Source organism: Phoca vitulina, unplaced genomic scaffold, assembly GCF_004348235.1.
Source record: "Phoca vitulina isolate PV1807 unplaced genomic scaffold, GSC_HSeal_1.0 scaffold4, whole genome shotgun sequence".
NCBI lineage: Eukaryota > Metazoa > Chordata > Mammalia > Carnivora > Phocidae > Phoca > Phoca vitulina.
The window spans coordinates 38,943,978-38,957,521 of record NW_022589707.1 but is presented as its reverse complement, the minus strand read 5'-3'; the positions used below and the strand labels follow the sequence as shown (position 1 = coordinate 38,957,521).

The 13,544-nt window shown below is 39.6% G+C and overlaps 1 protein-coding gene across 1 annotated transcript in view; it reads left to right on the top strand.

Moving 5' to 3' along the window:
* PLEKHA8 (pleckstrin homology domain containing A8) overlaps positions 1–13,544 on the top strand; it is a 55,706-nt gene that overhangs the window by 30,645 nt on the left and 11,517 nt on the right. The window contains exons 10-12 of the mRNA XM_032401856.1: positions 2,957–3,015; positions 3,400–3,530; positions 4,151–4,221. Of these exons, the coding sequence (XP_032257747.1) occupies positions 2,957–3,015; positions 3,400–3,530; positions 4,151–4,221 (261 nt within the window). The remainder of the gene's footprint in view (positions 1–2,956; positions 3,016–3,399; positions 3,531–4,150; positions 4,222–13,544) is intronic.

Sequence of the window (13,544 nt, the reverse complement as noted above, 5' to 3'; positions counted from 1 at the left end):
AGTCTTGATTTTTTTAAAAAGATTTTATTTATTTATTTATTTGACAGAGAGAGACACAGCGAGAGAGGGAATACAAGCAGGGGGAGTGGGAGAGGGAGAAGCAGGCTTCCCGCCGAGCGGGGAGCCTGATGCGGGGCTCAATGCGGGCTCGATCCCAGGGGGATCATGACCTGAGCCGAAGGCAGACGCTTAACGACTGAGCCACCAAGACGCCCCTTTAGTCTTGATTTTATGTTTACATTTATACATCTTGGAATTAATTTTTGTATATGGTGTGAGGTAAGGGTTGAGTTTTTTTTTTCCTTATGATATCTGGCTGTTCAAAGACCATTTCTTGAAAAAAACATTATTTTCCCTTTTATACTATTTTGGCAGCTGTGTTGAAAATCAGTGGAACTTTTAGGTGTGGGTCTGTTTCTGGACTCTGTCTTCTGTCCCAGTGGTCTGTTTATTTTTTTTATGCTAATACTTAATATTGTTTTAATTACTGTGCCTTTATAATAAAGCTTGAAATCAGATAACGTAAGTCTTCCAATTTTGTTCTTTTTCAAGATTTTGGCAATTGTAGGTCTTTTGCATGTCCATATAAATTTTAGCTTTCCAGTTTCTATTTAAAAACCTATTGGGATTTTGATTAAGATTATATTGAATTGGTAAACCAATTAGGAGGAACTTTGCATCTTAAACAATTTGGAGTCTTCTAATCCCAGAGCTTGCTATATCTCTCCATTTACTTAGGTCTTCTTTATTTTCACAATGTTTTGTATAGTTCTTAGTGTAGAGGTTGATGTAAGAAAGATGTTAGGGTTCGAAGCCGATGGCTAAGAATTCTTGAGACATCTCTGGCACAAAAAGGTGGTTTTATAAAGCATGGGGGCAGGACCCGTGGGCAGAAAGAGCAGCACTGGGGTCATGAGGAGTGGCCCATTATATACTTTCAAGTTGGGAGGGGGTAGGGATAGCGTAAGTCTCTAAGGAATTTTGGAAGCAAGGTTTCCAGGACCTTGAGGGGGCTAGCTATTGTTGGGAAAAGGTCATTTACATCTGAAGGGTCTCATGACTAAGGTTTTATTAATCATGTATATCGGTGGGCCATATGCTTGGGGATGATTGCCAACACATATCTTGGGGGGTTAGAGATAAAGGAAGTTTCCAAAGGAATTTTTATATGTTAAAGTAGACTTACAGGATCTTGGGGGGTGGGTTCGGGCTAGGATTGCCTTTTGCCCTTAGCAAGGTATTAACATCAAGGCAGTTGAGTCCCTAGAAGAATGTCCCTCTGCCTGTTTCAAGGACTTGTCAGTGGGCTCTAGGTAGTAAGGAAATTTAATAATTTTTCTTCTGCCTTTGTTTCCCACACCAGAGGTCTTGCACAGTTTTTGTTAGGGATACATTTTAGAATTTTATGATTCTTTTTTTTTTTAAGATTTTATTTATTTATTTGACAGAGAGACAGTGAGAGAGGGAACACAAGCAGGGGAAGTGGGAGAGGGAGAAGCGGGCTTCCCACTGAGCAGGGAGCCCGATGCAGGACTCTGATCCTGGGACTCCAGGATCATGACCTGAGCCGAAGACAGACGCTTAATAACTGAGCCACCCAGGCACCACCGGATTTTGATTCTTTTTTTTTTTTTTTTTTAAGATTTTATTTATTTGACAGAGACAAAGCAAGAGAGGGAACACAAGCAGGGGAGGTGGGAGAGGGAGAAGCAGGCTTCCCGCCGAGCAGGGAGCCTGATGCGGGGCTCGATATCAGGACCCTGGGACCATGACCTGAGCTGAAGGCAGTCGCTTAATGACTGAGCCACCCAGGCGCCCCCCAGAATTTTGATTCTTGATGCTATTGTAATAAATAAATAAATACTCTTTATTTTTCCAGTTGTTTGTTGGTAGCATACAGATACAACTGACTTTTGTGTTTGAGTAGTTTTTTATAATCATGAGTGAGTTAATTTTATAAAATACATTTTCAGCATTTATTGAAATTGTGGGTTTTTTTCCTGTACTTTTGTATATAGTGAATTACATTGTTTGAATGAATTTACATGTATTATCTTACTATTTGTTTCTACCATCTTACTATTTATTTTCTATTTGTCCTATCTGTTCCTTTTTTATTTCTTTCTTAAATTCTAGCCAATACTCAGTTATTTTTTATTCTGTTTTATTTCCTGTTTTAGCTTTTTATTTGTTCCTTTATATTTGTTCCTGCCTCGGTTCCTCCCCCCCCTTTTTTTTTTTCAGTCAATCAAGTATTTTTTAGAATTCCATTATTTTTTCTCTTCTGGCTTTTTTTTTTTTTTTTTTTTTTAAAAATTTTTTTTATTTATTTGAGAGAGCGAGAATGAGAGAGAGAGAGAGCATATGAGAGGGAGGAGGGTCAGAGGGAGAAGCAGACTCCCCGCCGAGCAGGGAGCCCGATGCGGGACTCGATCCTGGGACTCCAGGATCATGACCTGAGCCGAAGGCAGTTGCCTAACCAACTGAGCCACACAGGCGCCCTCTCTTCTGGCTTTTTAGCTGTACCCCTTTGTTATTTTTTTAGTTGTTCTTGTCCAACAGAAATATTTGAACCATATATATGATTTTAAATTTTCTAGCAGGCACAATAAATAGTAAAACAAAACAGATAAAACTATTTTTTAAACTAATTTCAATAATATATTTTATATAACCTAGTATATCCAAAATATTATTTCAATATGTAATCAATATAAAGGAATCATCAATGAGATATTTTGCATTATTTTTTTGATATTGAGTCTTTGAAATCTAGTATGTATTTTGTGATGACTGTATCCTAGAAGCCTTTGAAAAACTTATGTTTGGAAAATGATTTAAAAACAGAAAATAAAAGTTTCGGGGAGAAAAACATGCTAAATTTTTTGTTACTATAAAAATATTTGCCATTTAAGAAAATTGCTTTTTCAAAGATGTTTTCAATCTTTTCCTCTAGACAAACTTGGCCCTACGGTGTTTGCTCCTGTTAAAATGGATCTTGTTGGAAATATTAAGGTGAATATATTAGCATATCTCTATGGAGACCAGACATTTGGAGGGAGTAGTGCATGAAATCTCATTCAGAAACACGTAATTGTTGAGTTTTATACTCAAGATGAAAAGTATAGGCCAGCTGTGAGAAAGGTTCTGAGGCAGAAAAAAATACTTTAAAAACAGTATTTTAAAGCCTTGAGACTATTTAATTCTAGCTTAAGCCTCATAAAAATTCTCAAACAAGAACACATTACCTTGAAAACAAAAGAAAAAAGATAATAGAGGCTTAATTTATTTTGATTTCTTAAAAGCCTGCTTGACAAGCTTATCATTCTCAATACTATACTGATTTACTTGATAGCTTTAGCATTTTTAACTTAGATTGTTTCCCTGCCTTTCCTGCAGAAAGTAAATCAGAAGTATATAACCAACAAGGAAGAGTTCACCACCCTCCAGAAGATAGTGCTGCATGAAGTGGAGGCCGACGTAGCCCAGGTTAGGAACTCAGCTACAGAAGCCCTCTTGTGGCTGAAGAGGTGAGGCAGCCGGGATGGGGCAGCAGTTGAAATCCAGCTCAGTTGAAATGCTACCAGCAAAAAAAGTATTATGCAAAGACTACTTCTGAGTGGAGGATCTAACACAATAGCCTTTTCTAGAAGGCCTGATGAATAGAACACCAACTCTTTTTTTTCTCCCTTCTGATGAACATTGTTAATATTAACAGTATATATAAGATAGGAATCATAAAGGATAATAGAGTTGACTGGTTTTCTGTAAGTCGGTAGATCACAAACTTTGGTAGCATCCAAATCACCTGAAGGGCTTTCTTAAGAACACAGATTGCTCCACTCCAGACTCAGACTTTCTGACTCAGTAAGTCTGGAGTGGGAGCCCAGAACTAGCATTTCCAAGTTCCCACTGGTCCCAGGACCACTTTTTGGAAACCACTGTTTAGGTAGATCAGATGAGAAGGGTCTAGAGTAAACTAAAAGGAAATGACAGGAAAGAAAGTCAGAAAGGACTGCCATGTGACTTGACCTGTTTGCTGCAATATTCAAGATATTATTGAAAAAGACACTGATGTCTGCCATTTCTTTGTACCCATTCAACATAAGTGAACTTTGAAAATAATATTTCTTCCTCTTTTTTGTTTTAGAGGTCTCAAATTTTTGAAGGGATTTTTGACAGAAGTGAAAAATGGAGAAAAGGATATCCAGACAGCCTTGAGTAAGTATCCTTTACATTTTGATCATTCCATTGAATAGGATATGGAATGGAGACCCCTAGAGGCAGCATATAGGGGAAAATTTCTGCTTTTCCAAAGTTGATTTTGTTTCTTTTCTATTTCATTATTATTGTTTGTTTTTTATATGCTCTGTTAAAAAAAGAACCCATGAGATAACGACCTTGTAATGTAGATCTAACTTATTAAAAATTAGTATATCTTAAAGAAGAGCTAAATTAATGGAGAGCCATCTCTTAATAGGAAAGCCTAATATTTTTAAGAAGTGAGTTCTTCCTAAAGTAATCTTCAAATACAGTGCAGTTCTCCAAAATCAATATCCCAAGAGAAGCTAGTTTTAGAGACCATAACAGGGAGGGTTTGGGGAACCCTAGGAATTTGCTCTGGAGTGAGAGAAAGGGTGGGTCGTCATCGTCATCATCTTGTACTCCTTAAATGCCTTGTGTTTGTAGTGGTAGAGCTGAGACCAGGATGAAGGCCTTGGTCAAAGGTCATCCTGTGTCTCCAGCATCTTTTAGCAGGGACTGGAACCTCATAAGGTTTTTAGTAAACACTGGGTGGGTGGGTAGATAGATCAGTTTTAGAAAACATTAACTTGGGAGCATCCTCATAGTGCTCTTGACAGAGTGCCTGAACTCTCACTCTTCACCTAAAAGAAATTCTCCCAGCATGGGCCTTGAGGCATGAGGGGTAGGGAGTGGGTATTGAAATTCCATATTACTTTGAAGCCCTCTATTATTGTGATGTAGAGAAGCACATGGTCAAGCTCTAAGTAGCCATAGTTAAAAATAATGAAATGAATGAATTAGATGCTTCTGCTGTGGAAGGGGAGCCAGTATTCACTGCAGCGTTTTGTTGGTGTCAGGAGTGAGCTCTTCCCTCTGGGCCATGAGTCCTGAGGGATTCTGCCCCAATGTGACTTTCTCAGGCCTTCCTCTCTAGAAACTTGCTGATGTGCCGTGAAACAATAAAAACTGGTTTTTCTGTAACACTTTATGAAGAATTTAGACAACTTAACCCTTACATCAATCCATTTTTGCAGGTTAGGTATCCAAAATTTAGAGAGATTAAAATACACGCTAAGGCCACAAAAGATCTGAAGCAGAGTCACTTTGAGCCCCCTGCCTCAAAACTCCTCATTTCTGGGCGCCTGGGTGGCTCAGTCGGTAAAGTGTCTGCCTTCAGCTCAGGTCATGATCCCAGGATCCTGGGATGGAGCCCCGCGGCAGGCTCTCTGCTCGGCGGGGAGCCTGCTTCTCCCTCTCTCTCTGCTGCTCTCCCTGCCTGCCTGCTTATGCTCTCACACGCACGCACTGTCTCTCTCTGTCAAATAAATAAACAGAATCTTAAAAAAAAAAAAAAAAGTCCTCATTTCTCCCACAAAAGGTCTTCTCCACCATTCCTGGGCTACCTGTATTTTTTGGGCTTCTCATACATCCCTGAATTTCTAGGACAGTCTGTTGTATTCTCCCCATGTGTCCTGATTGCAGTACTAAAAGTATTTTCACTGTAACTATTCATGCCCCCTAATCAGTATCATGGAACTTTATGACATGTGGACTGATGAAGATCTTGGGCTCTCTGGATTCCACCACTTGATAGCATTGTGTCCTTAGGCAATCTACTTACCCTTTCTGTTTCCCGGTTTCCTCATCTATAAAATGGGAATGATGATACCATTTCCCTAAAAAACGTTTTTTGTAAAGATTAAATAGGTTCATGCACATAAAAAGATTAGTAAAGTGGTACATAATAAATACTTAATAGAGGCTAGTTTCTCTTGTTTATATTTCATCATTATGACATAAGAAGTTGATAACCTGTCAGAAAATGGAGCTTATTTGTTCCAAATCAGAAATGAGAAGTTTACAAAGCTCTGGTGCCAAGCCAGAAATTTCTCTCCATAAACTTCTTAGCGTGGAAATTTTACACGGGGATGAAGACTCCTCTACTGCAGGAAATACAGAAGCTGTGGGATTCAGCAGTGTGCCTGGTGGGCTCCACAGGTCACATGATGCTGTTGCTTTGTTATGGCTGTCTGTGTGAGGGACCAGGCTGTCTGTGAGTGCTGACCTCATTCACCCCTCCGCTGGAGTGGAGGCAGAGTAGAACCCAGCTGCTTACTGGACACACAAGTGAAAAAGAAAAGCTTAGCCCCTGGAGGTACGGAGGAAATTGAGGATATCCCCTTTCTGCTGTACCTCTGCCCCTAATTCTGTCCTTTTTCTCACCTTCTTTTTACTTGATTTGGAGTCTGGACCCTTCTGAAGAGAGAGGAGACTAGAAGGGGAAATGCTGCTTCGAAATCAAAATAAGCACAGTCAGTCTCAGCTTTTCTTTCCCTCTCTTCCCCTTTCAGCACTATTTTCAATGGGAGGGAAACGAGGGCTGTAAACTTGAGATTTTCATCCTGATGTTCAGGATTATTTCAGAAATTTTCATGATTTAAATCATAGTTTTACTTCTAGGGGTCCCTAGTTTCCTGCCATTGTTCAGTGTAAAGAAAAGTTCTCCTAACCACCCACCCTCCCTTCCAGTTGTAGACACAACAAGCTCTGTGCAAACAAATACAGCTTTATAAGAAGTGTTTGCACATTAACTACGTAGAGCCCATAGGCTCCTTGATGTGGATTTCTCTGGGTCAACAGCTTCTCTTCTCGTTTTGAAATCATAGCCTTTATAAGTAGAACCGATACCTCGTCTGAAATGAGGGAGTTTAGGAATGTAGGTAAAAGAAAGGGTTTATGCCTATATTTATATAGGCAAATTAGCTTGCATGTTTTAGATTCTAAAATTGAATTTGAGTTATTGTAATAGCAGCTACCGTTTATAGACCACCCAGTGTAGAAATGACACTAGGTTCTTGAGAAACATTTCATTTAATCTTACAAATACTCCTTTTTGACAGTGAGTAAACTGAGGTCTAGAGAGGATAAATACCTTCCCAGGGGTCTCAAATCTAGAACAGTGGTTCTCAGAATGGTCCAAGGAGAGCATCTTCATTACCTGCAAACTTATTAGAAATGGAGGCTGCCAGGCCCCACCCAGCACCTGCTGATAAAAGCTCACCAGGGATGGGGCACAGCAATCCATGTTAGCATATCCTTTGGGTGATTCTTTTTTTTTTTTTTTTTTCCCTTTACAATTCCTCCTTTGGGTGATTCTAATCCAGGTCAAAGTTTGGGACGCACTCAGTAGAGCTAGGACGTTGAGGCTAACCTGTACTAGGCTACATTTTGATTATTTGGGAATTTTGATTGCTTCTGAGTGATTAAAGAATAAACTGGAATAAAAGCACTGAGATTAGTGCCACAGCATCAGTTAATTTTGCCTCCTTTTCAGGATAATTAGCTAGTTCTCCAGTGACAACATTTTTCCTAACTTAGAAACAACAAGGTAGTAGGGATAAATTAAGGATAAACCTTGACTGGCATTCCCAAATTTGAAAACACTGCTTAAAAGGTAGATGTTCATAAATGTTGATAAAACTTGTGTAATCTTAGTGGCCTTGAAAATGAGAGGTGATAATGTAAAAAATCCGAAATGACACAATGGAAACCTTGACATCTATTAAATCTCTGGAGAATATATGTATAGTCATTGTATTGCTGAAGTTCTGTAACCTAGAATGAGTTCCCAGCATCTGGAAAGAGGCCTTAGGCTTTATACTGCCCCCTTTTGCATTTGAACCACCACTTGGATTTCCTGTCATGATGGTCAGAGTGGACTGTGGGGTGGTCTTGTGTCAAGAGCTGCTCTGAACCCTTAAATGTCCTATGGCATTCTCTAGAGTTCGTTCTAAGGGAGGAGTTAGGTCCACAAGGCAGATATGTTGAATGGCCTACCCTCTAGCTGAGCCGCTCCACTCGCAGACGCCACATCAAAAAGAGCTTTTGGAAAGCCTCCTTGTAAGTAGAAGGCAGAAAAGTTGTTCTGGCATTTCATGCACCATTGTACTAAGTGTTACGTGCTCTGCACGGTCCCCTCAGCGGGACAGCATATTGCCGCATCCCTCACCTCAGAATGATTCCATAAATGTCAGGTAAACACTCATCCAACCAAGATCTCTAGCACAGAATGGGAAAATTGGTAATAAGATGCTCAGTTATGTATTTAATATAAAAAGCTTTCCCAGACAAGGAGGGCTGTGTGAGAGAGCTAAAGTCAGAACTCATGACCTGATACTGACAATCAAATCGTAACTTGACTAGTTATTCTGAAAATACTGTGGAAGAGGAATCAAGTCAGGCCCTCTCCCAAACTACTCGCCACATGCACCTTTCTCGAATGGCAGACTCGGCTTATAACACATGTTTTTGTCTTGATGACGCCTAAAGTTAACAAAGGGTGTCTCTGGATACTTGTTTCACTTCTGTCCATTGGTTATTGATTTGGCTTTTCTTCATACAATTCATTTTGCTTGAAGCTTAGTCACTATTAAAGAATTCAGTACTTTCCTAGCTAGCTCAGTTTTTTTGTTGTTTATTTTTTTGTTTTATTATAAATATTTCAGATATTTAGCAAATATCTACCACTTGACCAAATATATAAAACAGTTCAGGACTGTACCCATGTACCACCCCTTAATCCTGTTATTCCTTCCATTTTCCAGAGAAGATCTTCATCCTGAATTTGCTATTTATTATTATATAATACATGATCTTATACTTTACTATATATTTATGTATCTATAAATAGCATCTAGAATTGTACTGCATATTTTAAACTCATATACATGGTGTCCCATTGTATACATTATTTTTCACTCAGTTATTATTTTTCAGATTTATTCACTTTTCAACCTCTCCTGGTTCCTAATTCTTGCCAAGGACTGACTGCATAGTTCATTACAGAGCTGGGGTGATTGTCATCTCCTAAACTCAGTGAATGATTGACTCCACCTTTCCCCGCTTTGCTTATCTACTAAGCTCACTCTTAAAACTTAGATTGGCATTTCTCCTTTGTCTTCTCCACAGCCCAAAGTAACTTGACAAATTCTTAGCAATTACAGATTGACAATAGAGAAACACTGTCATATATGCAGTTCCTGGACAGAACAGTTATCTACCAACAGTAATTGAAAAGTTATTCTCTCCCACGTGCTACAACAGGTTTAGGCATAATCAATCTCTAAATACCTCAGCAAATTTCTGGGGTGCCTGGCTGGCTCAGTCCGTGGAGCAGGTGACTCTTGATCTCAGGGTTGTAGGTTCAAGCCCCACATTGGGTGTAAAGATTACTTAAAAATAAAATCTTTTAATACATGTATACATACATACATACCTCAGCACATTTCTGAGTTACCAGTAAAGAAATCACATTTATTTTGTTCCATAAATAGAATAAGGTTCTAATTCTTGCTGGAAAATGGACATTTTTCACTTTCATTATTTTGTCTCACAAAGAGTGAACATTAGTTTTTTAGAATGGTTTAATGTGACAAGAATACCCCAAGTTCTCATTGTTTTTAGCTTTGTGACCTTGGCCAAGTCGCCATCTCTCTGGGTCTTCGGTTTCTTGTTTCGTAAAAGGAAAAGAATTGGGCAAGGTGATTGTCAAGGCTTCCTACTCAGAAATTTGGATTCAGTCTCTGAGGAACTGACACATCTCAAAGATCTGGGAGAAGGGGATGGGATAATTTATGTCTTTCAGAGGCCAAAAATACTTACAAATTATAGAACACCCGTTATGATAATGAATGGATATTACAGTGAAGATTAATGTATTTCATTATCTAATCTTCTCTAGGTAACCAAAATAGGTCATGCTTAGACTTCATTTTATTTTAATGTAGCCTCATGTGGCAGGGATATTTGCAGCCCTAGAAGTCAGCTAAGGACTTTTGGCAAGTTGCGTGCGCACGCGCCTGTGTGTGTGTGTGTGTGTGTGTGTGTGTGTGTGTGTTAATGAGTTTTCTCTCATTTGTTGGTTTTAAATTGTAAGAGTGGTCTTCCTGGACCTGAGTCAGGACCTAGCCCAAATTTTCTGATTGATTCCTTCTTCTGTTAGACTTGCTGGAGCACATTTTGCACTGTGGCAAACTTGGCAACGTGCAGGCCCAGCAAGGAATGGCTGCCTCGTCTAGGAGGGCCAGGCAGGAGTACACAGATCCTGCTGCTGTACAAACACTCGCCCTTCCTTACACCAGACTGCCCACATTGTTGGGACTCACAGCACCCTTGTTTTCCTGCTCTCCTAAAGAAGACAGCATGGAGAAGGGTTTCTGGGCTTTTTTGAAAGGTTAACTTAAATAGCAACATGTAGGAAAAGTACAGAGCCCCTGAGGTTGGAGTAGCATTGGATCCAGAACCTCTGTAAACAGGTAGATTGTCCAGCAGGAGCGCTTTGGAGCTGAAGACTGAAGGACCAAGACAGCTGCATTTGCTGCATACCGTCAAGAAATGTAAATCTCACCTTGTTACTTCTCTACCACAGTTCCCAACCAAATGATCATGACTGTTAGATCATAGTACAGACTGTGTAGGAAAAAAGACTAAGAGAATATACCCCCAGAATGCCCACTGTGGTTGTCTCTAGGAGGCATGATTATAGGTTTCTTTAGTTCCCTCCTTTTTGTGTTTTCCTTACTTTGAACAATGAGAATGCATTACTTGTGAAATTAGAAAAAAACAGTTAAGTGTTTTATTTTTTAGAAGTGCCACTGGGCCTCCAGTGGGAATTTCAGAATCCTTGGCATGGCATATAAAGGTCCTCACCATTTGGCCCCAGCCCCAGTGATCTTCAGCCTCAGTGAACTACTCCCCATTGCACAGCATGCCCCCATCTCTCACAGCTCCTTGGTGCTTGCAGGCTGCAGCCCCAGCCACCACCCTTCTCTCTGCCCTACCCAGCCTTTGAGACTTCTTTGTCCACATGTCTTCAGGCTGGGTTCGTTTCTGTCTTCTTTTTATTCCTACAGAAAGCACTGTATACACATCTTTAGCAGTTGTCAGTTTACATAATATCACTTTGTTAAATGGCTGGCTCTCATAAGCCCAGGGACTTCCTGAGGGCAATGGACTGACTGATTTTAAAATCACCCAAGGATCTCCCCCACCTTGCACAGTATGGGGTGCGTGGTAGAGCCTCCTTCCATCGTGGATGTCTGCCAGATTTTAATGTCATTGAATTCCATCTATTTATTTATAATGTCATTTAATACTTCACCTAGATTAAGATCACAAGAAATAAAGTATTCCCACTATCTTATCTCTGTGACTCACTTCAGGAGTGAGCACCCATGGACCTGTACAATATCTTGCCAGCCCAAATGACTTCTTGGAAAGGATGGGTGGAAAGTTGATTGTCTTCCTGATTTACCTCAGAGGCGGTGCCTACTATTTTCTGCCCACCTGCACTATCCACTTAGTGGGCCAGCAACCCTTTCTTTGCTAAGGTCTTATACCGCCTACAGTGTCCCTGATACCATCTATCCCCTTGGAGAATCAGATAGACTGTAAGTGTGGCTCACATGGAAGACTTATATCTATGAGCACACCCTAAGTCTATTCAGACTGTTCTAAGAAAAAAATTAAATTGTATCTTGAGTTCTCCTTTAGGCTGTTTGTAAGAGTCTTCTTCATACTTCTTGGGGCTGGCATTTCCACCTGTTCCTAAAACCTTAGATAACCAGAGAAATCTGTTACATTTCAAATGTATAGTCTTATATAAAATACAAATTGTATTTTGTGCAAAGTTGAGTTATGTACAATTGATAGTGGGGTGTGCTAAAAGTATTAATAAAGCCTCATCCAAATTTTAAAAAGAAAAGTTGACAAGAAGTACATGATTTCAAAGCTAGAGGGCTTGAGTAAATTGTAAAATGTGTTTAAGCTGCAGCCACATGGCCAGTAAAATGCAGATATCTGACATCCTTTGGCAGTATTCTGTGAGCCACATTGTTGCTAACTGCATAAACTTGTGGCTGTGGTTCTGGTGTCTGCTTTTCTGTTATCTTAACATCTGCTCTTATAATTTAAAATACTTCTATTATAATGTCACTTAAGCATTGATTAAATGGTGGCACTTATACTGGTGCTGAAACGAGCACATGAAAATACTTAAGTTTGGAATAAAGTTTTCGGGTTTTTTTTTTTTTTTAAAGATTTTATTTATTTGATGGGGGGTGGGAGCATAAGCAGGGGGAGCAGGCAGACGGGAGAGGAAGAAGCAGGCTGTCCGCTGAGCAGGGAGCCCGATGCAGGGCTTGATCCCAGGACCCTGAGATCATGACGTGAGCCAAAGGCAGATGCTTAACCGACTGAGCCACCCAGGCGCCCCTGGAATAAAGTTTAGATGTGATAAAGCATGAAGAAGAAGGTCAGACAATCCCTGTGATTCCCTGTGCTATTATTTAGGAATGAGCACTCTGTAAACACTGAAGATGCCGCTTAGAAATGAAATGGAGCATTGATACACATGCACTGTGGTGATATAGATCTCTGCCTCCGGAGAATGCATTTCTTCCTGTGGAAAAAACAGTTTTGAATTTTGCAATGTGTTATTCAGATCCTTCAGGAACACATCCCTTGCATAAAATGCAATTATTTTGTTCTTGAGATTTTTTTGTAATTAAAATTATTATATGCCAGTTTTTGAATCTCATTTTAAAACACATTGGAACAAAAATCATAGGTTTTTATCTTTAAAGTCTAGAATATGGTCAAGCAGAGAAAGTCAATTATCATATGGTTTCACTTATTTGTGGAACATAAGGAATAGCATGGAGGACATTAGGAGAAGGAAGGGAAAAATGGGGGGGGGATTTGGAGGGAGAGATGAACCATGAGAGACTATGGACTCTGAGAAACAAACAGGGTTTTAGAGGGGAGGGGGGAGGAGGGATTGGTTAGCCCGGTGATGGGTATTAAGGAGGGCACATACTGCAATGGATCGTGGATCACCACATCAAAAACCAATGATGTATGGTGACTAACATAACATAATAAAATTAAAAAATAAAAAAAAATCTAGAATATGAATGATTTTCGTTAATAGGTCTCACAAAGTCCTTTATAAGTAACTTAGTAACTTCAAGCCATTCTTTCCATAGTAGTTTTAAAGGTTTCTTGGTTTAATACTGTATATCCAGGGTCATAGGGACACCTAGGACAAACGTTTGACATCCCAGAATAGAATGTTAGAATTGAAAAGACACTCAGAGATCAGGTTACAAAGAGGGAAACCGAGAGGACATCTAAGGGACTGACTTAGGGTCACACAGCATTCAGAGAACTGCATTTTTATATTCTTATAGTGTATTTTTTTCCAATATTCTCCCCCCCCCCCCCTTATTTCCTGATATGGA